At 37.3% G+C, this 27308-nt stretch overlaps 1 protein-coding gene and 1 non-coding gene across 4 annotated transcripts in view; both read left to right on the plus strand.

Moving 5' to 3' along the window:
• The window catches only part of LOC122224997 (PARP1 binding protein), a 118834-nt gene extending 95086 nt beyond the window's left edge, over window positions 1–23748 (plus strand). For 2 of the 3 annotated variants that reach the window (XM_042947534.1, XM_042947535.1), the window contains 3 exons: window positions 2869–2952; window positions 6949–7022; window positions 23709–23748. Coding sequence is in view for 1 of the 3 variants with exons in the window: in XM_042947535.1 (XP_042803469.1) it covers window positions 2869–2913 (45 nt within the window). In the remaining 2 variants the exon portion in view is untranslated. Of the gene's footprint in view, window positions 1–2868; window positions 2953–6948; window positions 7023–23708 lie in introns of those variants that run through there. The other variant, XM_042947537.1, reaches the window with a different exon arrangement.
• Window positions 20517–20680, plus strand: LOC122225757. Its single transcript, XR_006205359.1, has one exon. It is a non-coding gene; the product is annotated as a U1 spliceosomal RNA (small nuclear RNA).
• Window positions 23749–27308: the final 3560 nt, after the last annotated feature.

The following is a 27308-nucleotide window of genomic DNA, read 5'->3' on the forward strand; positions in this document are numbered from 1 at the left end:
TAAAACTAGACTCATGATCTACCCCACCTTCACCAACTACAAAAACAAACCAAAATACAAGTAAAATAAACAATCAGATCCTTATTTTAATAAATGACATGGCATACTGCTCATTTGCACATGCTAGAAACTTTGGGGTCATTTATGTTATTCCTCTTCATTCATCCCATCTAATCCATCACCAGATCTTATGGACATACTTCTCTCCATATCCATTATCCACCCTAGTTGAGGCCACTATCACCTCTGATATCACCACCTGGACCACCTTTCCAAGTGGTTTCTCTGTATCTGCTCTTGCTCCCATAACAGCCAGAATGATCCTTTAAATTTGCAAATCTGATCACTATCACCCTCTTGTTTAACATGTTTCCATGGCCTCTTGTTTTCTTTAAGCCAAGCAAGTTTGTTAGAATGGAGTAACCATATGGAGGAATTAAGGAAAGCTTCACTAAGAAGTTGGCATATGAACGGATCATAAGAGTTTGCAGGTGAACAATAGTGTTAGAGTGGACAAGGGGGTGAGGGTGGCAGATCGTTCCAGTTTAGGAAGTGTCATGTGCCAAGGCAGGAAGTCAGGTGATCATAAAAGTGTGATAAATTCAGAGTGGCTATTCTCAGATGCCAAGGGGTGAGAAGTAGCTATTGAAGCCAGATTGTGAAAACCTTTTTGTGCTTGGATTTTATTAAGGTTTTAAAGCAAGGGGTGATGTAAAGAGCCAGGCTTTTTGTTGGATAACTTTGTAGCAGAGGGAAGGCTTGAGAAGCTGAGAACAGGGAGAGCAGTTCAGAGCCTGTTGCTCTGACCCAGGAAAGGTGATAGAGGCCTCAACAAAGTCTGTGGCACCAGAGAGAAAAAGGGGTAGAGACGTATCTTAGAGTAGGATGAACACAAGTAGTGCAGCATTTGAGAATGTCTCTGTTGGACTTTGGTATTATGAGTAGATTCATGTGCATAGCCTATATTTTGACCCTGGATTGATATATTACTCTGTGACATCAAACTCTGCAGAGTGGATTATTTTTGCCATATATAAAATGTCCCGGAGATAAATTTAACAATTAGTTTCTGTCCTGGTCAAATCTGGATTAAAAATTCAGCCCAATAAAAATATTTTTAGAAATTCAATACCTGGGTTCCCCATGAGTTTTCCTCTGATAAGGTTTCTGAACTTAGTCAAGTCATATAGCTTAGTCTGGGGCTTAAATTCCTCATTTGTAAAATGAGGGTGTTGACTAGAATCATTAGAAGGAATCTAAGGTTCCTTCAAGTTTCTTGATCCCCGTGTCAATTTCTAGGATAGTTCTCTAATTTACTTGATTGACTTGAGTCTTACCAGCAGGGAACATACTGCTCCATAGTTTCTTAAGGATGTAACTCTCTTTTTAGAGATCTGATGTCTAGGGGGTTCTGAGTAGCATTCCTAGACCCACCTTATCGTGGAAAATCCATTATATTTACAGTCTTTGTAGAGGGTTTTTCAAATTTCCCATAGCTGAGTATCAAGAAAAAAAATGCGGGTTAATAAAAATTGGTCGTGATGAATTATAGTTCTACTTGGTCTGTTCTCTACCCAAGGTTCCCTCCACCAGGAGAAGCTTAAACAAAGATTCATTGTCAGGTCTTTCTAGACTTTTAATTTCAAGAACTTGTGTAGACTAATAAGTGTATTTTTTTAAGTGCAATCAAATCGCAAAGGTTGAGACATATAATTTAATTTAATAAATTTTAAGCTTCCATTAGGTATGGAACATTGTAGAGAGGAAGAAGAATAGGTAAAGGAATGTCTTAAGATGAATAAGGTCCAATTTATGTCTTCAAGGAACTATATTGTTTAATAGGAGAGCCTGGAGTATAAACAGCCACTCCATGTGAGTGCATGAAAAGGGTAGTCAGCAGAGGGAAGTGACAGGTGTAGGATGACTACAATTCTGTAGTTGCAAACTGCAATAACTGTCTTCTGGTGTTTGCTGTTCCAAAGTTCTGCCTCAGAAGACAGCTGTTAGTGTCACTCGGGTCTTAGGTCTAAAGAAGTTGATCTACCTACCTTTGGCAAATGTATACAAAGGGTTTTAGTCAATTTCATGAACCAATTTAGATCATAGCATATCATTCATGCAAGAGATGAAAAAGGACTGACTCGCTGAAAATGGTTGATTGGTTATAAATAGACACTAAGTTTTTGGCAAGATTGAGGTGAAAGCTTTCATGAAGTTATGTAATTGTGGCAACATATTGTCAACTGTTACACTAGTAGTCAAATCTTTAGAAAATCACATCAACAGAGTTAGTATACTACTTGATAGACAGGCATGCTAGCATAAACAAGTTATCAAGCTACAGACTAAACTGAAGACCTATAAAATAATGATGCTTTACTGTACATTCTATGGGTATTACATTTGTTATGTACATCAGATCTGACTTCTGGATGAGTGCCATCCTTCGATTTTATGTGTTAAATTTAACATAAAGGTGACAGAATTAGATTTCTAAATTTAGGCATTTATGTCATTCAAAGTGCTTGCTAAAATGTTCTATAATGTCACTCATCTTAATGATAACTGTCTTCTGGTGGTGAAAAGGTGTTCTTTCCTGTTTTGTCTTTGAACATTTTTTTCAACTTAACACATCAAATGACAAAAATTAGAATACCAAAAATAAGTGATCTTTGGTGCTTTGAATAAACTTTCAGGTTTAAAGAACATGAGAAAGCTAGTAAGCCAGGAAAGTGATTTTTGTGGGGAGTGGGGTTGGTTTTAAACTTCAGCTAATTATGAAAGCCTTTGAAAGGCTTGATTGTTTAATGTAGGGACAAATCTGTCTAAACTGTGATAGAAGTTCTGATCCCAGATTTGTGTCACTAGGTTTTGACTAGGAGCAATCCTACAAATAACTTTCAAGATATGTAACCTGAATGAGAACATCGAAAAGTCTAAACCACCCATAAGGTATGTTTCCATTGGGCTCTAAGCCCTCATACCCTGCCCCCAGTGACTCTGTATGTTAAGGCAATGTATTTAAAGAACACTTGTTAAGATAATGTATATCTGGCAGGAGAAACTCATTAGTAATATTAGCTAACACTCAGGTGCTTAATTTGTGCCTGGCATTGTGCTAAGTACCCTATATCAGTTACCTTAGTTAATACTGAGAATAAACTTACCAAGTGGATACTATCGTATGTAATCACTTTTAAGATGTACTTCCCCGCCCCCCCCACACACACATTCTAACACTGAAATTGGGATGTGTCTTACAACCAACCGCATCTTACATGTATAATTTAGAACATTCTTTTCTATCCAAGGGTTGTAAAATCATGGTGAAACTGAAAATAGAAGGCATCATTGATTAGATGAAATATGCTATTAGCCACCATCCTCCTTTATCCAATCTTACCTAAAAGGAAACTGAGATACGAGGTTAAGTGTGCTATTCTAGATCACAGAACTGGTAAATATTTGAGCCAGGATTCCACAGAATTGTCTCACTCAATCCAGGACCAATCCTTATAACTTGCACACCATGCTGCCTGCTGGCAATCTAGCAAAATTGATATATCTGAATAGTCATCCTCAGAGAGCTCCACATTTGGGAAAGTGGAGTTGGGGAGAAAGAATTTATAAGAATCGTAGTGGACTGTTTAGTGAAGGGGCATAGTAGAGGACTCTTGGAAACTAGAGTAATCATGAGCGAAATGGACCCCGAAAGGAGAGAAAAGCTACAGGAATGTCGGGAAGCATTGAAGGTGAAGGCCCCACTCACTGTTTTGTCCAGGGCCAGATCTGCATGTGTAGAAACTTCTAAATGGGATTCAGAAAGAAAATCCTTATGTAGCTTATGTAGCAGGGAGATTTATTTACTATAGCTGTCATCTGTTTATCTGTATACCTATAATGATACATGTAGATCAATCTATATTGAAAGAGAGATTTGTATCATGCTTAAAATTTTTTTAAATGTTTATTTAGTTTTTGAGAGACAGAGAGAGACAGAGCGTGAGTGGGGAGGGGTAGAGAGAGAGGGAGTCACAGATTCCAAAGCAGGCTCCAGGCTCTGAGCTGTCAGCCCAGAGCCCAATGTGGGGCTCGAACTCATGGAACGCTAGATCATGAACTGAGCTGAAGTCGGTCGCTTAATCGACTGAGCCACCCAATGCCCCCGTATCATGATTTCTTTTTAAAAAATGTTAATTTATTTTATTTTTGAGAGAGAGAAAGAACACAAGCAGGGGAGGGGCAGGGGGAGAGAATGGGAGACACAGAGTCTGAAGCAGGTTCCAGGCTCTGAGCTGTCAGTGCAGATCCTGATGCAGGGCTCGAACCCACAAACTGTGAGATCATGACCTGAGCTGAAGGCCAAGGCTTAACCAACTGAGCCTCCCAGGCATAAGTGTCTGACTCTTGAGTTCAGCTCAGGTCATGATCTCATGGTCATGAGATCGAGCACCGCATCAGGCTCCACACTGAGTGGAGATTCTCCACTTGGGATTCTCTCTCTCCCTCTCTCTATGCCTCTCTCTCTGTGTGTCTCAAAATAAATAAATAAACATTAAAAAAAGAATTCTACATTATTAACAAACATTTTCTTACCCTACCGTTAGATTTTAAAACTTTGTGTTATGCTTTGTTTTTAAAAAAATTTTTTTAACGTTTATTTATTTTTGAGACAGAGAGAGACAGAGCATGAACAGGGGAGGGGCAGAGAGAGAGGGAGACACAGAATCTGAAACAGGCTCCAGGCTCTGAGCTGTCAGCACAGAGCCCGACGCGGGGCTCGAACCCACGGACCGTGAGATCATGACCTGAGCCGAAGTCGGACGCTTAACAAACCAAGCCACCCAGGCGCCCCTATGCTTTGTTTTTTAAATTTATTTTATTTTTTCTAGTGACTAGCACAGTTCCATGTAAGTGGAAGGTCAAACACTTTTTAAATAAATGAATAATAACTTTCTCTCTTACTTCAATGCTACACAGAATCTTGGAAGCATATTCGGGTTTAGAAGAAAGATGCTTTAGTGGGGGTGGGGAGCCTCTTGAAAAGAATTTTATCAGTTGCAGAAATAACAAATACCACTGCACTTTCTATTCCTGCTTGTCAAGGGATGAGGTAGGTGAATTAAAGTGAGCCAAGATCTAACACTGCTGCTTTGCCTCCAGTGGTAAAGATGAGCCAAGGAAAAGACAAGCCAGTGAAAATACTCTGTCATGACTGTCAGCCCCAGTGACCATTTGCACAAACACGACACAGACCAACACGTACACACACACGTATATAAAGTTTTGTATTTTCCTTTGCCTGTGTCTAGTCAGCTCAAATGGGTCAATTCATGTTTTGGCTCATGTAACCAAACCAGAGTCTGGCTCAGCTCTACCTGCAAACTTTCTGGGCTGCTTGGGTAGAACGAAGTGGTTTGAGTTTCTGAGAACAAATAATTAGACTCCAGAAGATGGCCATTAGTTTCTGCCTCTGTGGGTTCTGTGATCTTGTAAAAAGGAAAGTGAAGTTAGATAAGCAAAGCACTCAGCTACATGGGCTTCATGATATTCTTCCTTTTAGTGTTATCAGAACATTTATTTCATTGCTATTCTGGACTTGATAAGCTTATGGATTAATATTTTTAAATTACTTTTCCTTTTAATCAACCACATTTGATACGTTAGACTCAGAATCAGCACTGGTGTGGCCCAGAAAAAATCATTTTATGTTTTTTTAAAAAAATTTTTTATTCTCACCCTTTGAGCTTCCAAGGTAATGAAGTTTTAAGTGAGCCCTAAGAGCATCATCCTATCTAAGAAGCTATGAGTAAGATATTTTCTTATTTTGTTACATACTCCACTTACTCCTCCATTTTTGTACATATTTTCATGGTATTTTTTTCATTCCATAAAAACATCAGAGACTTGTGTCATTGGGAAAATCAGTTACAGTGCAGACTAACTGAGGCATTGACCCTGTCCAGTGAGTTTTGGTAACCAGGAGGTATTAGGCCAAATATAATAAGACTTCTTTCCTTGAATTTCACAGCAATAGCATTTAAACCAACTTTTAAGTGGTTTTAAAAATGTAGCAGAACATGAATCTCACTTTGTAGGTATTTTTCCTTTATTAAGGATGTAGCATCCAGAAATTCTTATCTATTATCATATTTAGTCCTTTTTCCAAATTATGAATCATCTTACTATAGTTATTTACTAATATATACTCACTGAAATAACTTTCTGTGACCTGTTTGTATGTCCATTTACCCAGAGGCAATTACTAATGCTATTTTCATAGAAATTACAAACATTTAATTTCATGATAAAATCACAGCCTTATCTGTTAAGCTTGAGGTAGGTGGGGAAGAAGGTGAGAAGCACCTTTCTCATACAAAGTTCAGAACTCATATCCAGAGCAAATAAAACAGAAACCACCTTCCCATGGTGAAGCTTTTCATTTCCTAAGGGGAAGCGGTGAAAGGAGGAGTAGTGACCTCAGTGAGCTAACTGTCTGCTCCCATCTTAATTATCAGATGGTATTTGAGGATGCAGGGATTTCAGTATCACCTATAAGTTATTAATAGCACTGAAAGTTACTTTGACTGATGAGATATAAGAAGAGAGATGATAATAGGAGTAAACTGCTCATATTGTGGGATAGGGAGATGAAATCACAAGAAAACAAAAACAAGGGTTACATAAAAGTTAACTATATCAACATCATTCCATCCCTACCCTCCATAATTTTTTTTATAATCACAATTCCTGGAATAGGGGCAAAACTGTGGTGAGAAACTAGTTGAAAACCAATAATTGGGTATTAGAAGAACTGGAGAGGTGTGTTTTTTTCTTTCATTCCCATGTTTATCTTTACCCTTTGCCTTTTCAAGTCACAGGAAACAGCTCTACCACCTTTAGAAGTTCTGGCTAACCCAGTCACTTGAGTCTTTTCTTATCTTTTAGTTTTGAAGCTGTCCATTACTTTTCAACCTAATATATTCTGGAGCTTGGTACTGAGAGTAAAGAAAAAAAAATAGGTAAGAAAACATCAAATTTTAAGTTTGGAAGTAGACACTGGACGTATCCTTTGTAGTATAAGCATAATGTTAAAAACGTCTTTGGTGGTGATTTAGCAACAGTTTAATTTCTTTAATGTTTATTTATTTTGAGAGAAAGAAAACATGAGTGGGAGAGGGGCAGAGAGAGAGGGAGAGCGAGAATTCCAAATAGGCTCTGTGCTGTCAGCGCAGAGCCTGATGTGGGGTTTGAACTCACAAACTGTGAGATCATAGCATGGGCTGAAATCAAGAGTCAGACACTTAAGTGACTGAACCACCCAGACACCCACAGCAGTTTGTTTGTTTGTTTGTTTATTTATTTATTTATTTCTATGGGCTTATTCTGCTTTTCTCTTTGGAATGCCATAGAGTTTTGTCTGAGTCCTTCAATAACTGACTTGGCTTGATCCCCATGACACAACATAATAATCCAGCGTTCGTACATTTCATTGGAACCCTGAAAATTTACAGTTTGGCTAAGATCAAGAGGGTAGTTCCATTGCAACCACACCAACATAGGTCATTAGCCACATGAAGACAGCCAGATCTTCCACCAGAAACAGACACATGATGAGGTTTGGAATCCTAGTGACGGGGTCACTCATAACTATGGAAAACTTCTGAAAACAGTTTGATTTCATGGCCTTTCGACTGCTGTACAGCTTACATGATAGACTTGTAGACCCTGAAGCTTATGGGAGCAAAGAGAAGAAGCAGGATGACATAAGAGGCCATAGTCACAAGGCTAAAATCTTCAGGGAAAATAGCACTGTCAGCATAAGATGAAAGACAAGCTCAGCTTTCTTCAAATTGTGCCACAAAATCAGATGGTGGTTTGTACAGGAGACTGCAGAGCAGGAAACCCCCTCCTGTATGTCTTTCCTTCCGTCACTGGGCATGGAGGGCTGGGACCCAAGGTCAGAGAGCAGTTAGATGGAAGTGAGAGATGTCTAGTGGCTCTACCATGGGTTTTTCCAACAAGGTCAGGAGAGAGAGATGGCAAATAATATTCACACCGTTGGCTCTCCCAAGTCCCTTCACTATTTCCGCTTCGTGCTTAGACTCTGACTACTCGTAATGTTTTGATATATGGCCTTCCAGACTTTCTCTATTATTTTATATGCTAACTGAAACTTTTCTTGTTTAATATTTCACTTACAAATCCCTTCTGCCTTTGCATTTTTTCCCTACTGAAAGTGTTCTCCAATTGTTTTCTTTTGTCTCTCTACCCCTGCCCTAATCCCATTCCCCTGAGGTCTCCTCTGGTAATGTTTTGTTATATAGCCTTTCAGACTTCCTCAATTATTTTATATGCTAACTGGAATCATAGACTGTTTTCACTGGAAGGGACCTTAAAGATCATCTTTCCATCTCCCCCACCCTCCACTGTCCACTCACTGCAGGCTTCCAGTAGATACAGAAAGGCTAAATGCCCCCCCCCCCGCCCCCTCCCCCCGTCCCCGGAAATGCCACCTCGGCCAGTAATTGAGAAAACTGGGACTAAAACCCAGGCAGGTTTCTTCACTCCTAGTTAAATGACCTTTCTACTGCCTCCCACAATTTTATTTTCTTAGTCTGTTTCATGGCCTAAAAAAGTAGTTTCTGTAGGATGGGTTTAAGTGAGTTGTGGCTAGATTTAGTTTATGAGGTGACCATTCATTTCCATGTGGATAACAAGCCGTCAAAGAAACAAACCTCTAACTAAATAGAAGTGGCTGTAGTTCGTCTCCTCTGTTCTTCCTCTGGCCTTAGTGAATGTAGCCCACAGGCCCAGGGCTCTGCTTTACTGGAGCAGCTTTCTTGTACTAAAATAGTCCTTGGATACATGTATCATATAGTCAGCTTTTGCCTCTCTTTTCTCTTACTGGTCACTTACTTTGGGCAAAGGCACATCATTCCCTGCTTTCTCTTCATGTACTTCTAGAAAGATGGACTTAAACCAGACAGGCCATTTGAATTGCTGATTTTCTGAGTATCTTCTAGGTATTCCTCATAAAAACCAGGATTCTCCCCTGGTGTGGGACATCATGTTTTTGTACCTTCATGTACCTTCAACTGAAATTTACAGCTTCATCAGTAAATTCTGACCTACCTTAAACTTCTAGTCTTGACTTTTTCTTTAACATTTTAAACAGACCCTGCTCCAGGCTTTTTAAGTTCAACCTGAGCACACACGTACATCCCCTTTCATAGGTAGAAAATGCACACTTTTACAAAATCACTCTAATGAAATCCCTGGGGTCTCAATCTGCCTCTAGACTTCTTCCACCCCAGTCGTGCTCAGAACTTCTAACTCACCTGACCCACCTGAAAGTCCCAGGATTACTTTTCTCCCCACTGGGCCTAGATCTTTGGTCTTTGTTCCAAGTCCATCATATCTTCTGATTTATAATAAACTTACTTACTTTAACTATAGTCGGATCTCTGACAGACTTCATAGTGATTTTTGGATGAGGGATTTTTTTTCTGCCAGGGATCCAAATTGAACAAACTCGAGTTTTGAAGGGAGAACATGTTGGGGAATGGATGCCAAAGAGGCCCACTCTGCAAATATATTGTGCAATTAACAGAGTGCAAGTGAGCTCTTCTGAGTTTGATGGCGGCAATTGTTTCTTGGGGTTCTCTTTTTTCACATAACCCTCTGCCTGTTGTTGTTTTCCTTTGTATGTGCTTGTGAGTGTCTTGTGGGGGATGTTAAACAAGCACCATTTTACTCCATGCGATTGTAGCATCATGCTTTCATGTTTACCTTTCATATCCACTTTAAAGATGCAATCTGTTTTACCACTGGGACTGCTGCTATGGCCAGTTCTGTAGCATTGCCTTCAGTTCAGGCACATGCCTCTGAAACCGTAATCACTAACAGATGCTGCTCTGAATCAAGAATTCCCCTCTCTGGCTACTCAGCCTGAGCAATGAGCTGCCTAACTTGGATCCTACTAGCTTCTTGAAAAACTCCACAGGCTGCCTTACTAGCATATTGGTAACATGCAGAAGATTGATATTTTCCAGGCCCAAGCAGGACTTTGAAATAATACCTAGCAGTTGTAGAGAACTATTTATTTTCCCCTCCTCCCACAAATGTTTTCTCATACATGATCTCATTTTATCCTTCACATAGTCCTTGGAGTTAAATAGAGAAAGCAGTATTTTCCCCTAGGAACCTGAGGTACAGAGATGTTAAGTAACTTGCTCAAGGTCACACAATTAGCCTTGACTCCTAGTCTGGTGTTCTTTCCACCAAAATGACACTAGTATTTACTTTGTCTTGTGTCAAAGTTGTCTAAAGTCTTTTCGGGTGCTGCATGAATCCAAGCTATCATTCTTACAGCTTAGATTTAAATTAAATTTGTAACAACTTTTCGTGGCTTTTTTTCCACCTTGGTCCTTAAGTTATAAGTCTAAGGCAGTTGTTTTGTGTGCTAAAAATTATTTGGGAGTCTTGTTCAGTAGATCAAAAGTGTAGACCCAAATTCAGCATTAAAAAACACAAAAATCAAAAACCAACCACCCAGTGATTCTGAATCAGGTAGTCTGTGTAAGCACTGTTCTAAGAGCTACAGTAAGCAAGCCACTTAAGATCCCTGAGCCTCAGTTTCCTCATTCAAAACACAAAAGGAAGCAAGACTAGAATTAGTAAACTATTTCCAGAAACTAACATAGATCCCAACCTTAACAGCTTGCATCAGAATTCCTCTTAGGGAAGAAACAGTACTTGTCTGGAAAAACACTTTGGAGGTAGACAGGAAAACCTCTGGGGTCTGGGTTTTCTGGACAGGGCAGGGAGTAAGAATAGAGGGGAGTTTATGGAAAGACATGAAGTTAGGTGCTGAGTATGTTAAAGGCCAACAGAGGAATCTCCCGTGGTGAGATGTCCAGAAAGGACTCTGGAGAAGCAGAATGGTTGATACGGGGTTCCAAGGTGTTTGCTCTGTGGTCCTTCCCTGTGGTCCCTGTATATTTAGGAAAATATATATTTTGTGTGAATAGAGGCTTTTTTTATGGCAATCAGTGAAGAGGCTGGATTTAATTCTGGATTAATATAATGTAGAACTGATCAGAAGAGATCATAAGAACATAAGTCTTGGGAGTTTGAGGAAATCTTAGAGAGAACTTAGGATTTCTACAGACTAGAATTGGAGGCTTAAACCCATTTCACCTAGTTATTCATGGGATAGATGTAACCAGGGGACATTTGGGTGAATATATGAGAGAAGGAACATGTAGAAAATACTATTTCTGAAATATTCTCATGGCCTTAGAGGAACAAGAATGTGATTAGAGGTGTCATAAGAAAGGTGCATATCAAAAAAGTGAATATGAACAATGATGTTTACAAATAGGGTAGTTGAAAGATAAAAAACTTTGAGGTGTAGTTCCAGCATGGGCCTAGTTTATGGAATGAATTTAACTGAGTTCTAGTGCCTTTGTTCCTTTTCCTATGCATTACATAAATGTAGTACACATGGACTGTTGATGCTTTTAATTTAGAATCCAGAGCCAAAAAAAAAAAAAAAAATGGGAGTTTTCTTCACCTGGAAATATTTATTTCAAGATTTTCAGGAAGAGTTGTTGGTCTGAAAGAGCAGATGTTGGGGAGGCACAAGGCATAGGGCAATAGAACCAAGGCATTGGTTTCCAATTCAGAAAAGAACAGATATTCTATATGAATGTAAGGAGCAAAAATGTCCTCTTTGCAAAGAAGTAGGAGCCCAGATATGCAGCCTTAAAGATGAAGTTATGTCCTCATCTGTGATTTGGATACTAGAAAGTCCCAATCTTCTCCACAACTTAGAGGCTGAGATGACAAGATTTGATGAGAATGCTTATGTTGAATGGTTTCAGTCCTCTGGGTAAAGAAAGGGAAATAGCATCATCTGCTGAAAAATAAAAGTTGGGATTATAGAAAATTGTGGGATTTACAAGAGAGATCTGTACTAGTTCTGGAAGTATTAAGCTAGGTAGTTCAATCAATGGCAAGACTGCCTATGAGTGACTAGGGCCAAAGAACCCCTATACAGTCTTATACAAATTTCTTAAATAAAGGTTCCCTTTATCCCCTTACTGTCAGCAAAATTCAATTCCCTTTGAGAATTCTGCTTAAGTGGGTTTTTCATTTTCCCCTTCTTTCAGCATCAGGGACCAGGAAGAACAAGCAGAGAAAAGCCCAACATTCTTCTGGCTTCCCTTTTATTATTTATTCTTGCAATCAGCAAATATTTGTTGAGCAGCTAGTAGTCTAGGTGCTCTGGGTTAGGTGCTGAGAATGTAACTGTGAACAAAACAGACTGTATATGGAATTTATTTTGTAATCATTTTAATTCCTTGGATAATAATACCTCCTTTGAAACTTACACTGTATATAGAAATACTACCCTTTCTTGTTGCTCTCATTTACCAAATTACCCATATGTTGAAGCTTTGGTTGCCTGTCCTTCAAATCTAGGTTATGGGTATGAGGAGAGCTGAGCATTCTTTGAGCGGTGTCTCCATTTTTCAAATGATGGAGATCCATGCTCTAAATTTATTTTTTGTAAGCCATTTCATATGACTGAAAAGATTTACTGGTATCAAGACCTTGCTTTGGGACATCTTAACCTATTCAGAAAAAGTTAACAATGAATGTGATGGCCATACCCTTGATTTGATCTTTGCCTTAAGACTGAGTTTTTATCAGCATTCATTGCTCAATTGTATATTTTATTATTTTGGGATGGAAAATCAGTTGCTTTCTGTAATCAAGTCCCCAAGTTCCTGAATTTATTCCCCATGATTCCTGTTTGCACATTGGTGAATTCTTTTCTGAGTTCATCTTTTTCTTGCAATACCTTGCTGTACTAGTTTGTTAGGGCTGATGTAACAAATTACTACAAGCCGGATGACTTAAATAAACAACAAAAATGAATTGTCTCCCACATCTGGAGGTCAGAAGTCCCAGATCAAGGTGTCAGCAGCATCGGTCTCTTCTGAGGGTTGTGAGGGACGATGGTTCTGTTCCTCTTTCCTAGCTTCTGGTGATCAGCTGGCAATCTCTGATGTCCTTGGCTTTTAGATACATCACCTAAACTCCGCCTTCATCTTCATATGGTGTTTTCCCTGTTGTGTGTCTTTGTGCCCGAATATCCCTTTTTAATTTTGATGCAATTATATTGTATTAAGGTTCACCCCAATGGCCTAATTTTAACTTGATTATCTGTATTTCCAATATAAAGTCACATTGTGAGGTAGTGGGGTTAGAACTCCAATATATCTTTTTTGGTGGTGGGAAGCAGGACACAATTTAACCCACAATGCTTGCCAGGCACACCAAGGGCAACTAAATCATGCTACTCACGTTCCATTTTCCAATCTTTTTTCCTAGGGCTACAAGTTCATTTAATGCACAATCCGTCTTCCAAGTTATCACAAGCAACAGTTTTACCAAATGTTAGAGGGGTTCCTAAGCTAATGCCACCTTTTCTTTCACATTCCAATTTGTGGTTCTGGAGATACTCACAAATTAGCACAATATTCACAATGGTTGCTCATGGAGAACTAAGAATGTTTTCAATATTGGGCAATTCATATTACCCTTAATTTTAGAAGTAGATCTATTTGTATGCTTGCCAATTCCCTACAGATATTAGAGGAGGCCGTGTCCCCTGTGTCTCCAACTCTCGATGCTCTTTTGACTGTATCAGTTCTTTTAGTCCCTGTCCAATTAAGTTTGTCCCAATATGTTAGTTCATTTTTGGCTCCCACACCATTTTTCCCCCCTGTATCTATCCTATACCCTGCAATCCACTCCTTCAGTTTGTCTCTCTCTATTATCCTCAATAGTGATACCTCCTATTCTTTTGTCCTACTGATCCTAAAAAAGGCCAGTACCAAAGTATATCCAGTCATTCCAGTCCTCCTCTGACCTGTAGCACGTTAAGTGCTTGTGGAGGAAGCCACACAGAGTCCCTACAGCTTCGTGGTATCTAATCCCACTGTGTTCTCAACACTGCTGAGGAATCATCCACGGGTTCTCTCTCTCTCTTCCATTCATGGATACGCCATACAAGCTTAAGAATCTTTGGAAAGCATAACCTTGTTTTTAAAAAATTCTGCTATGCAAAAAATGATCCAGTAAGTAATTCCATAACTTTCATCTTTAACTTCTACAACATTCTTTCCATTTGCACCCATTTGTTCTATTTTCCTTTTTGTTTCAATATCCTGCCTCTTGTTCAACTTTGTCCTTTGCTATTGTGTTCTATCCTACCTTTTCTACCTCTTCAGGCAGCTTACTCCATCAAATGCCTTTTCTTTATCCCTGATTTCTAACTCTTACTCTTGACTGAGATTTTCACCTCAGCATAATCCTTTGCTTAGTTTGTCTTGATCGTAAAAATCATTCTTGGGCTTTATACTTTGTTTTGTTTTGTAAAATATCTTCATATGTTTTTCTTATGATCTGCTTCCCTCGTCTCTACTCCTTTCTCCTGTACACTAAAACTAACAGGACACTCTTGGCAGCCTTTTGTTTCCTCACAGTTAAGAATAGAAACTACCAAATGCCTCATATTTTGAGCTTAGAGAACCACCAGGTTGGAACCATCTCTCCTCTAGTAAAATACCAATGTATAAGTAACAAACTATCATGTTAGGATGTAAAGTGATTAAAATATCACATTCTGAATATCAGATAATTTTTGTGGTTTTGTATCGTGTGATGTCTCTCTTAGCACCAATATTCAGAGATTCACATTTCATTTTTTAACCCTCCTTGAGATTTTTAAACTAATCCTACTCTGACAATCTTTAATTGTATTTGGAATACAAATCAAGACTTTCCCTGCTTATCATTTTGGTAAAAATGTATTAAGGCTTTATGAAGCAACTATTAAATGTCCTTCTATAGGCTTTGGCTAGAAAATTTTGTATTGGGAGATTCACAATCTTGTTTATTAAAATCCAAGATGTTTTATAAGGAACATATTAACTAGGGAGATATTCTGTGGAGCCACTTAAATAGAGCAGCCTCATTTTTGCTAATGACTATATAGTATTCTATTTATATGTTTGGTCATAATTTTACTTCTATTTAGCATTCTCCTTGATGACCATTTAGATTGCTTCCAATCATTTTCTATTATGAACAGTTCTGCAATTAATATTTTTGTATATGTATCATTTCATACACAAGCAAGGATACTTGTAGCACGAATACCTGTAATTAACATTCCTGGGTCAAATTTTATGTGCATCTTTAATCCTTGTAAGTGTTGCTAATTGATCTTTATAAAATTGTACCAATTTACTTACCTACTAACATGTATGAGAGTGGTTGTTTCTTCACAAATGCATGGTAATAGTGTTAGCAAACTTTTTTTGCCAGTCTGAAAAGTTAAAAATTACCTCTGATTGCAGTTCAAATCTGTATGTATTTTATTATGAGTAAGGTTAATGTATTTTTCAATCTGGAATTTTTGGTCTTTATCTGGGATGTTTAGACAATATATATTGAATGTAATATTGAAATTATTGCACTTGAACTATTATCCTGCTTTTTGTATTGGATGTGTTCCATCTATTCCCTTTGTTTTTTTTCTCTTTTCCTACATTTTTGGATTGAATATTTTTTGAATTCTATTATGTCTCCCTTATTAGTTTTAGCTAAACCTCTTTATTTCTTAGTGGTTGCTCCAGGTTTTGAAACATGCATCTTTAAGTTATAACAGTCTACTTTCGAATAATGTTACATCACTTCACATGTAATGTAAGAACAGTATACTTCCATTCACCTCTACCTTTATGTTATTGTTGTCATACCGTTTACTTATGCATGTTATAATTTCACAATACATTATTATAGTTTTTGTCTTAATCAGACAGTTATCTTTTAAAGAAATTTTAAAAATGAGGTAAAGCTTTTACATTTACCCACATCTTTACCACTTTTGTGCTTTTTATTCTTTTGTGTAGATCCAACTTGCCATCTGGTATTATTTTTCTTCTCTCTGAAAAAATTCCATATTCTTTTAATATAGATATCCTCATGATAAATTCAACATTTGGAAGATATCTTTAATTAAAATATGTTTACTTCATCTTTATTCTGGAAGATACCTTTACTGAATGTAGAATTCTAGATTGACAAGTTTTCTGTTTTGTTCTTTAGTCATTTAAAATTTTGTTTCATCCTCTTCTAGTTTGAATAGTTTATGATGAGAAGTCTTCAGTTACTTTTACTTTTGTTCTGTTTATCATGTTAATTTTTTAAAAGATTTCTTTTAAGATTTTTTCTTTGCCATCGGTTTTTAGCAATTTTTTTATAAGTTTGCTTCTATCTTTGACATTATCTCTAGACCTCATACAATTTCTTTCTTACTGTGTGTGTTTTGCTTAAATACTTACACAGTTACATATTTTAACACTCTTGTTTGCTAGTTTCATCATCATTGTCATTTCTGATTATGCAATTTTTAGTACTTTTTCTTTTGTTTTATGAATCACATTTTTCTGCTTTATGGCATGCTGAGTAATTTTATATTAAATACTGGTCATTATGTGGTTTGCATTGTTGAGTGTCTTTATTTTGTGGTCTTCCTTTAATGATGGTTAAGCTTTGTTTCAACAGGTGGTTAGTTTACTTTCAAATCTATTGTATATCTTTGAGGCCCTTTTTTAAAAATTAAATTAAAAATTTTTAAATTTAAATTCAAGTTAGTTAACATATAGTGTTGTATGGCTTCAGGAGTAAAACCCAGTGATTCATCACTTACATATGAAGCCCTTTTGAAAACTGGTGCAGTGCATCTAGATTAGAACTCTGGATCTCCAATATTCAAATAGTAAATCCAAATCCTTTCCTCTTGGTTTTCAGCTATTTTTTTTTTCTATTTCTTTTTGTACTTTGTAATTTTTGATCAAATGAAAAATATTAAAAATGAGAAAGTTTTAGAATTTGAGTCTGAGTACTGTCCTTTTCTTCAGAGATGATTTTGTAGTTGCTTCTGACAGGGAGTTCACTTCAGTCTAGTCTGGGGTTGAGCTGGTTCAAAGATGGATTCCAGTGTACGTGAAGGCTAATCCACTTCCACTGTGGCTATAAGAAGTAATCTTTTTGGGGGCACTAACTAAATCCTTAGCATGTTTACTAGAATTTCCCCTCCTTGATGGGACTTGAAGTACAAGTTTGTCTCTCTAGCTCCAGTAAACTGCCTAAAGTTTTGCTCTACTTCTTAGTGTCTGTTATAGGCTGAATTGTGTCCTTCCCAAATTCCTATGTCTTAATCTGCAGTACCTCAGAATGTGACTGTATTTGGAGATGAAATCTTTAAAAAGTTAATTAAATTAAAGTGAGGTCATTATGGTGGGCCCTAATCCAATGTGACTAGTGTACTTTAAGAAGAGAGACTAGGACACAGACACACACAGAAGGCAGACCAGGTAAGACACAGGGAAAAGATGGACATCTACAAACCAAACAGAGAGGCTTCAGAGGAAACCAATCCTGCCAATACTTTGACCCTAGACTTCTAGCCACCAGAATTGTGAGAAAATAAGTTCCTGTTGTTTAAACCACCCAATCTGAGGTACTTTGTTATAGCAGCCCTAGCAAACTGATATAGGATCCTAGCTGCAACTTTCTGCTTACCTTCTTATGTTCTTAGCTCCATGTTATTTATGAATTAGCTAACGCCTAGAGGTTAATTACATAGTTGAATGTTGGGTTCATCTTAATACATTTCCATTCCCTGTGAAATTCTCAAGGCTTAGCTGTCTTGTTGAATTCCAGGTTTTCTCTCTAGTCCTGCGAGGCTACTCAGCTCAGCTTCTGCTCAGCTTCTCACCCTCATGGCAACTTTTTCTACTCAATTCTCAGATGGTAGACCCTTGCAAACCAGCAAATGCATTCAGAAGAAAAGTGGAGCAGAATGTTGAGCTTATTTCAGTACTTCATGACTCTTGGAGAGCCTTACCTCTCAAGTTCTGGCTGCCTAGAGAGTTTCTAATGCTTTCAATCATTTGTTTCTATTTTATCCAACTTTTCTAGTTTTGTTTTTGTTTTTTTGTAGGGAGATTTGGTTTGACGCAAGCGTGTCTATCAAACTGTTAGTGAAATTATTTTTATATTAATTTTGAACCTAGGCATTTCATTAAATTAAATTGTTCTTTGTAATATCTTTTTGATTGGATCTTGTTTGTCTCAAGGTCCAAATTTAATATGTTGAAACCTAATACCCAGTGTGATTGGATTTAAAGGTGGGGATTTGGAGAGGTGGTTATTTCATGAGGATGGAGCTTTCATGGATGGGATTATTGCCCTAATATATAGAGACCCCAGGGAGCTCCTTCACCTCTTCTGACATATGAAGACACAGTGAGAAAATGGCTGTCTGTGAACCTGGAAGTGGACTCTCTACAGGCACCTTGATCTTGGACTTCCTAGCATCCAGAGCTGCAACTGTGAGAAATAAATCCTTGTTGTTTATTAGCTACCCAGGGTATGTTATTCTGTTATAGGAGCCTGAATTGAGACAGGACCATATGTGTCTTTAAGCATTGAATATCGTTGTGACGTATGAGGCCAGTCTAATTTTTTTCCCTTTGCATTAGGTACAAGAAAGAATGTGATACTGTACCAAAGTATAAGATACAACGATTTTAATAAAATTGAACTTTATATCTCTCTCACATATCAGTCTGGCTGGTCTGGTTTATCAGATAACTGCTGCATAAATTCATCCAGGGAGCAATTTCTTCTGTCTTGTTGCTCTACCATCCCCTTAGTGCATTGTTTTCATCCCCAAGATTGGAGGTGGGACCCTGGGCACATCTACATTCTAGCTTGCAAAAGAGAAAAAGAGCCAAAATTCAGAGAAAGCATTTTTTTAAATTGTAGATGACTTCGCACACTTCACTGTAGTGCATATCCAGTTGTCCAGAATATACTCGTGTGTCCATACTAAGTAATTACAAAGAAAGCTAGGAAATGTATTGTCTACTGGGTGGCCAGAAAAAAGAGGAAATTTAGAGGAAACAAGGAATCTACCTCAGACTTGTTGGTGACTTACTCATTTTGTCTGATGCCCAGAGTTCTTTGTTTTTGTTGTTGTTTTTTCATCTTTGAAGTCCAGTACTATCACTAGGGTATGTTTCAGTTTGGTAATCTTATTGAAATAGTTTTTTTTTTTTTTAATGAGCTGCTATATCAAGTTATGTTTAAGTCTCGGTTTTTCAAAATTACATCTTTAAATTATTTTTGTGTTGTTTTTTTGTTATTATTGTAGTCTGTAATTCATATCCTTCATTTTGCCTTCTTTTCTCAGTCCTTTTCTGTTCCTTGGTGTAATTTCAGTGATGGCTGTTTGTGCTGCTCAATGTGGCCTTGATTTCTTGGATGGATTTATTTTTTTCTTCTGTTTATTTCTTAAGTCTGCCAGCTCATGTTTCATCTCCTCCAGTTCTCTGCTTTGAGCTCTTTGATTCATTAGGTGTCTTTATTCATGACCATATATTTGGTCATGATTTTTATCTGAGCAGTGGCCATATTTTTCTAGTGTGTATTCATCACCTGCCACTTGTTTTTCCCACATTTTTCTTCCTTTTCCTGAAAGTAACTTTGCATACATACTTGGCTGGTTCTTTTTTGCTTATTACTTTTGTGAATGACGTGAATTCTTCCAGTTACTTGTGGGAGGTTCCTTCAGGGGAGAGACTAGAGCAGTGTTCCAGGCAAGCAGTAAGTTTCTTTGGTTCACAGCAAAGCTCTTTATGACTCAGTGGTGTGTGTGTGTGTGTGTGTGTGTGTGTGTGTGTGTGAATTCTTTTAACCTTCCATTCTCCCTAGTTCAAAGAAATCAACAGTTTCTGGACTTTTCATAATTCAAGATCCATTTCCTTCACCCTTCTACAAGACACATTGATTCTCTCAAAAATGCATGTTTCCTTGTTTAGTCCGACCTCCTTTGCCTATTCTGTGGGGTCTGGGGAAGCTCCCACTAAAGGCCCATGCATCCTGTTCCCATTGTTTCAAGCAACACTTGTGGTCCTGCCACATACTTTGAATAGCTGTGCTCTGTCTGATTTGTTTGAGATCTTTAGCCACATATGTCTTTTTAGGCATTTCCCGGCATCAGGTGGTTCTTCCTCAGATATTACAGTACAGGGTTACATGTGTCTTCTAGCTTTATCAAAGATCATTTTTCTCTCTCTTTTCATTGTTACTGTGATTTTATTTCTTAGAGAAAACTGGATAGAGGTATCTTTTGTCTGGAACTTTATAAGCAGGTCTATGCATAGTCCATTTAGGGAAATCCATTATTTTTTAGGATTAATTTCTTTAAGTGGTATATTAACAAAATTTCAAGAATTCCAATATGTTTTTCAGAAAAGTTATACAGGGATGCCTGGCTGGCTCAGTCAGTAGAGCATGTGACTCTTGATCTCCAGGTTGTAAGTTCAAGCCCTACTTTGGGTGTAGATTACTTAAAAAAAATCTTAATACTTACCTGGCAGGGGCGATACCATGATCATGAAGGTGATTTTCCCAAGGTGAGGCTTATCTATTTCATTCTGGATGTGCTGACCTTTGCAATTTCCTCAAATGTGGGAAGCTCAACTGCATAATTGGTGGTAGTGGGGGACTGTGTTCGTGCTTTCCCCTGGTTTTCTCTTTAAAGAAAGTGTATCTTGGGGCACCTGGGTGGCTTAGCCAGTTGAGCTCAGGTGATGATCTCGCAGTTCATGAGTTGGATCCTTGCATAGGGCTCTGCACTGATAGCTCAGAGCCTGGAGCCTGCTTGAGTTTCTGTGTCTCCGTCTCTCTCTGCCCTCCCTGCTCATGCTCTGTGTGTGTGTGTGTGTGTGTGTGTGTGTGTGTGTGTGTGTGTCTCCCTCTTAAAAGTAAATAAACACTGAAAAAAAAAATCTTTAACAAAATGTTATACAAACATTTTTTTGTTTGTATACTCCATTAGCATATGAATGTTTCTATTTTCCTATTTTTTAAAGTATTTATTTATTTATTTATTTATTTATTTATTTATTTATTTATTTTTAAGGGAGGGAGAGAAAGAGGGAGAGAGGGAACACACAAGCAGGGGAGGGACAGAGAGAGGGGGAGAGAGAGAGTCCCAAGCAGTCTCCATGCTGTCAGTGTGAAGTGCAACATGGGGCTTGATCCTACCAACTGTGAGATCATGATCTGAGCCAAAACCAAGAATCGAATACTCAACTGCCTGAGCCACCCAGGCACCCCTCCTATTCTTATGTAGATAGAGCTTTGTCTATTTGATACACTAATATGATATGCCCCTTAAATTCCACTTTTAATTATTAGGTGGCAAATAATTTTATCTTTTTTTTGAGAATTTTCCCTTATTGTCTATTAGTGATTTTTTGTTTTCTTCTGATGACTTTGTTAACCTTCTATGGATTGATATAAGCTTTCCCTGAAAGGTATGTTGCATATCTTTTTCTTAGTCATTTGCCTGTTTTAGTTTCATTTTTAATATAATCTTTTACCAAATGAAATATATTTTTATAGCAAGTTTAATATTTTCCTATATACCTTAGGTGACATTTTCTTTACCACTTTAAGATTATATAGTGAGAAATATATTCCTTTAGTGTTATAGATTTTATTTTTTAATTTACATCTCTAATAAGCCTGGAATTTGTTTTAAGTGTGGTCAAAAGTATTAATCTAGCTGATTTTCCCCATAATTGTTAGTCATGCACTCCTTCACTGTTTGCAGATTAAATTATTTTTCGCACTGATGTAAGATACCACTATTTACACATTAATCATATGCTCATACAGAAATAGTTCTAAGCTCTAAATTTTGGGGTGCCTGGGCTCAGTTGGTTAAGCGTCTGACTCTTGTTTTCAGCGTAGATCATGATCTCACAGTTTGTGATTTTTGAGCCCCACATCGGGCTTTGCGCTGACAGTGCATAGCCTGCTTGGGATTCTCTGTCCCCTTCTATCTTTGCCGCTTTCCTGTTCACCATCTCTCTGTCTCTCTGTCTCTCTCTCTCCCTCTCTCTCTCTCTCTCAAAAGTACATAAATAAACATTAAGAAAATAAATAAATAAAATAAACTCTAAATTTTAATCCATTGGTTGCTTGTTTTTATGGCAGTACTGTAATATTTTAATTATCATTTTACATACTATTATAATTTATTTTCTAACAGGTCAAAAATTCTACCATTACTATAATTTTCAAAATCTCTTATTTAGTTTCATGTATTATTCTTCCAGATGAACTTTGGAATCATTTGTTGAGTTTCCAAAAATATATCCTCAAACCCACTGGGATTGCACTGAATTTATTTATTTATTTGGGAAGAATTGACATCTTGATAATATTAAGTCTTCTTAGTTGGTAACATGATATAGTTCTCCATTTAGACATGTTTTCTTTATGTCCTTCAACAACAATATTGTGGTTTTCTTCACAGAGAGTCTGCACATTTCTCATGAGTTTAACTCTTAGGTGTTCTATATTGTTTTGCTATTAAGAATGTATTTATTTTCTAATTTGTAATTGCTTTAAAATAAGAAAATATTGAGCTTTATTCTGTAATACTACTCTACTAATCTTTCTTATAAATCCTAGTTGCTTTGCAGATTATTCTTTTGAATTTTATACATAGACAATGATGCCATCTACAAACAATATTAGTTTTTCTTCTTTTTTCAATATTTGTATTTTATTTGTACGAAATTTGTATTTATTAATTTGCTTTCTTACCCAATTGCATTGGCAAATTTTTCCAGAATAATGTTAATTAGTAATAGAAGTAGCAGGCATACTTGTTCTTGATTATAATAGGAACACATCTACTGTTTTACTGTTAGAGTGGCTTTTTTCTAGACCATGTATAGTTGACTCTATTAAAAATATTTTTATTTTTCCATCTAATGATCACTGTCTTTTAATTGATATGTGGATCATTTGCCATTAATGTAACTATTGATGGTTGCATGTAAGTCTATTTTTATTTTACTCTTTTTTTTTCTTTTTTTGCTTGTCTCCTCTGGTTTTATTCCTTTATTTCCTTTTCTTATCTTCTTTTTCTTTTCTTTTTTGGTAGCTTACTTAATTTATTGGCTTGTTTTCTATATATCTTTGTATTTTTTTTTAGTCCTTGCTTTAGAGGTTATGATATATATATATATATATATATATATATATATATACACACACACACACATATATATATATACACACACACATATATATATATATACACACACACACATATATATACATATATATATGTATATATATATATACAGCTAAGTTAATATCTTTCCAATTCAAACAAAATGCAGAAGCAAAATTTGGAGCTATAGAGTGTTTTGGACAAAAAGTGAAATTAATCTAATTGTATTTTAACAAGATAACTTTGTTGCTCTGTTGAGAAAAGACTCTAAGGGTACAAAGGCTAAAGTAGGAAGACTATTACAAGTATAAGGAAAAAATATAAGGAGTTTCCTTCTATTACTATTTTGCTGAGGGATTTTATCAAGAAAAAAATGTTAATTTTGTCAAATGTTTTTTTCTGCTTCTACCAAAGTAATTATTGAAGTAATCATTTTATTCTGTTAATGTGGTGAATTTTATGGATTTCTTTTTCTCTTTTTAAAAAAATTTTTTTTCAACGTTTATTTTATTTTTGACAGAGAGAGAGACAGAGCATGAGCAGGCGAGGAGCAGAGAGAGAGACACAAAATCTGAAGCAGGCTCCAGGCTCTGAGCTGTCAGCACAGAGCCCGACACGGGGCTCGAAGTCACAGACTGCGAGATCATGACCTGAGCCTAAGTCGGATGCTCAACCGACTGAGCCACCTGGCACCCCTATGGATTTATTTTTCAGTGCTAAATCAACTTTGCATTTCTGGAATATACCCTACTTGGTCATGAGGTATTATTCTTGTTATGACTTTGTTAATGTAACATTTGCTAAGTGGGATACAGGTGCTGGTTGGTGAGCTATGGTTCTACAAATGACCACAAGAGAAATTGAAATAGAAGATTATTACTCATAGGTCCTGAAGCAAGTATACAGTAGGTCTCAAGGTGTCACATAGGGACATCAAGACAGGGTATAGGCAGAGAATGAGACAGGACCTGTGGCACAGGCATTTATTAGGGTCCATAGCAGGAATGCTTTGGGGTTCCCAGGCTAAAGCTGTTTTGCTCAATTCAAACCAAAAAGAATGGGGTTTGGGTAAGCTCTATGAAGGTCTTATCTAAGGAGCATGTGAGGAAGACCCTGACAGGCCGAGGAGACTATTAACTGCAAGGGCTGTTGGAAAACTCAAATGAGGAACTTATATTTGTTTGTGGGCTATTATCTGGGGCATGTGCTTGCAGTGAGGGGACTAGTGTCTGTTTAAGTAAACAAAATGGAAGCTGAGGCATCAATACCATGAGGTAGTTTAGCTAACTCTTGACAATTTTTTTATATGTTCAGATTTGATATGTTAATATTTTGTTAAAGAATTTTGAGAGTATTCATGAGGGATATGGGTTTATAATCTTGTTTTTGCAAGATTTTTGTCTAGTTTTGGTATTAGGATTATCTTAGTCTCATACAATGAATTGAGAAAATTTTCAAATGTGTCCTTTCTAGGGTCCCACCTGAATGCTTGGGTATTCAGCCAAGTCTCTTCATTGGGCTTATCAAAACACAAACATCTCTCAGTATTGTGATAGCTTTGGAATCTGCATTAGTCTCATGGCCCTTGAATAGTTCCCTATAAGACCTCTTGGAATCTTGCTCTGTGCATGTATAACTTAGTGTTTATCCAGAGACTAAAAGGGATCTCTATGCAGATATATGGAGCTATTATTCTATACAACTGTGATGCCTTTCCTCACAAATTTCACTTTGATTTCTCTACTCAGCAAGGTTTCTGCTCCCTATTTGTGATCCACTGTCTGTGCTGCTATTTGTAAGATGCTTCCAGGCAGAAGCATACCACTTACTTCATTATAGCAAAAATTATATATCTAGACACGTCGAATTTGAGATTTCTATTAGGTAGCCAGATAGCAAAGTATGGTAGACTATTGAATGCATGAATTTGCAATTCATGGATAAGGCCCTTGAATGGATAAGGTCCTTGGAAGTCCTTTCCTCCAAGTTTCTCCTTCTGCTTTTTGGTTTGCTTCTGTTTTTCTGTTTAGGGTAATAGGCTTTCCTCAATTGTTTCTTGATCTTGGTGATTCCATCTTATTTAAGAGCTAAGAGGCTCTGTTTCTGTGTGTCCATGGGTTTTAAATGATGTGCTTCATGGTTGGGAGATAGAAGTGGGCCATTTCTTTGGAAGAAAGATGCACATTCATATATGCATATATTAAACACACATGCACATATTTTTTCAGTGAGTCAATTTCTCCAGAGCAAAGTTCTTTAATCCATTACCTAAGAGTTGTAAAATCCTGACTACCAGTATTCTGAGAAGCAAGTTAAAAGTGGGGGCTCCCAATATCAAATATCATCATTTAGTATGTTCTCTCCAATATTACCCCCTCTTTTTTTTTTAAAATATGAATCTTACCCCAATTCTCAATGAGCCAGGATCAAATCCTGGATTTGGTTTAGTATGCAAGAGAAGAAAGCCTTCAACATTCTGCCAAGGTTGGGGAAGAGTAGTCACCCACCTGATAGCATGAGCTGGTGGTCCAGGAATCCTACTGCTGCTTCTTTGGACTTTTCAGTCAGTTGCCCATATTTAAGTCCACCTATACACTCTCTTTCTGGGATACCTGAGGATTCAAATTACTGAGGTTGTTTTGGATGCTGCAGCTCGAATCACTTTGGTTCTGGGTTTCCTTCGTGGCCAATTTGCTTTCAGCTTTCTCTGGGCTGCTAGTCAGTTCTACTTGTGCATCTGCTTTCTTGTTTCCAAATTTGTGTGGCTTTCATATCCTTTGCTATTTTCCTTATACCTATGAGTTCCTATCTTAAATTCCTTTTAAGTTACTTTAGTGAGGTTTCAGGAGAGGTTGAGTTAATATTAACACTAACTTCTATTTTCTCTCTTTAATTATAAATTGACTAGCCTCTCTCTCTTTCCCTCTCTCTCTCTCTCTGCCTTTTCCTCCCTCACTCTCTTCCCTTTTGTCTCAATTTCTGTTTTAATATCTCTTTCTCTCTCTCTTAATTCAGAGCTCTTTCAACCCTTGGCATATCTTTTTCAGCACAGAAAATGTTTTTCTTATTATATCATTGATTGTAGTGCTTTTATTTTATTTTATTTTATTTTATTTTATTTTATTTTTTAGTGTTAATTTATGTTTGAGACAGAAGAGAGACAGAGCATGGGGCGGGGGGGGGGGGGGTGGCAGAGAGAGAGGGAGACACAGAATCCGAATCAGGCTCCAGGCTCTGAGCTGTCAGCACAGAACCTGACACCGGGCTCGAACTCACGGGCCGCCAGATCATGATCCGAGCGAAGTCAGATACTTAACTGAGCCACCCAGGCACTCCTGCATTTTGTTTTTTGTAGCCACTTTCTTTAAGATCTAACCCTGGGATTATCCTCTATGTAAATCAGATCTGACCTCCCCAAGCAGAGCCAATCTCTTCATTCTCTGTATTTCTGTAGCACTTTGAATAATCTTCTGTCATAGCACTCATCACAGTGTTTTGTCAAGTAAGTTTTTTTTTTTTTTTTTTTGTATTCCTCCTCTGACTGTAAATTCCTTGAGGCATATTTTATGCAGTCAGTATATGTCACGGTAATGAGCATGTGAAACAGTGTGACCTAGAGGGGTTTCTGATAAGGTGAAGAGGCACAGACAAGAAATGAAAATCGGTTTTCAGATATAGAATTATTAGACTAAGCTATAATATAAACCAAGATCCAGAGATCTAGCGTTGCATAGAAATGTTCATTACAGCCTTGCTTATCATGATAAGAAATGGTGAACATCAATGAGGGAATGTTAAGAACACCATCATATATTCTTTTGGTGATTATCTTTGTTACAATAAAAGCAAATTTAGAAGAATTCACACAAAAAGGTATGTGATAGAGTGTTAAGTTTAAAAAGCAAAATACAGGGGCGCCTGGGTGGCTCAGTTGGTTAAGTGTCTGACTTTGGCTCAGGTCGTGATCTCACAGTTCGTGAGTTGGAGCCCCTTGTCAGGCTCTGTGCTGACAGCTCAGAGCCTGGAGCCTGCTTCAGATTCGGTGTCTCCCTCTCTCTCTGCCCCTTACCCACTCATGATTGCTTGTGAGTGCTCTCTCTCTCTGTCTCTCGAAAATAAA

The sequence above is a fragment of the Panthera leo genome, chromosome B4, assembly GCF_018350215.1.
Source record: "Panthera leo isolate Ple1 chromosome B4, P.leo_Ple1_pat1.1, whole genome shotgun sequence".
Classification (NCBI taxonomy): domain Eukaryota; kingdom Metazoa; phylum Chordata; class Mammalia; order Carnivora; family Felidae; genus Panthera; species Panthera leo.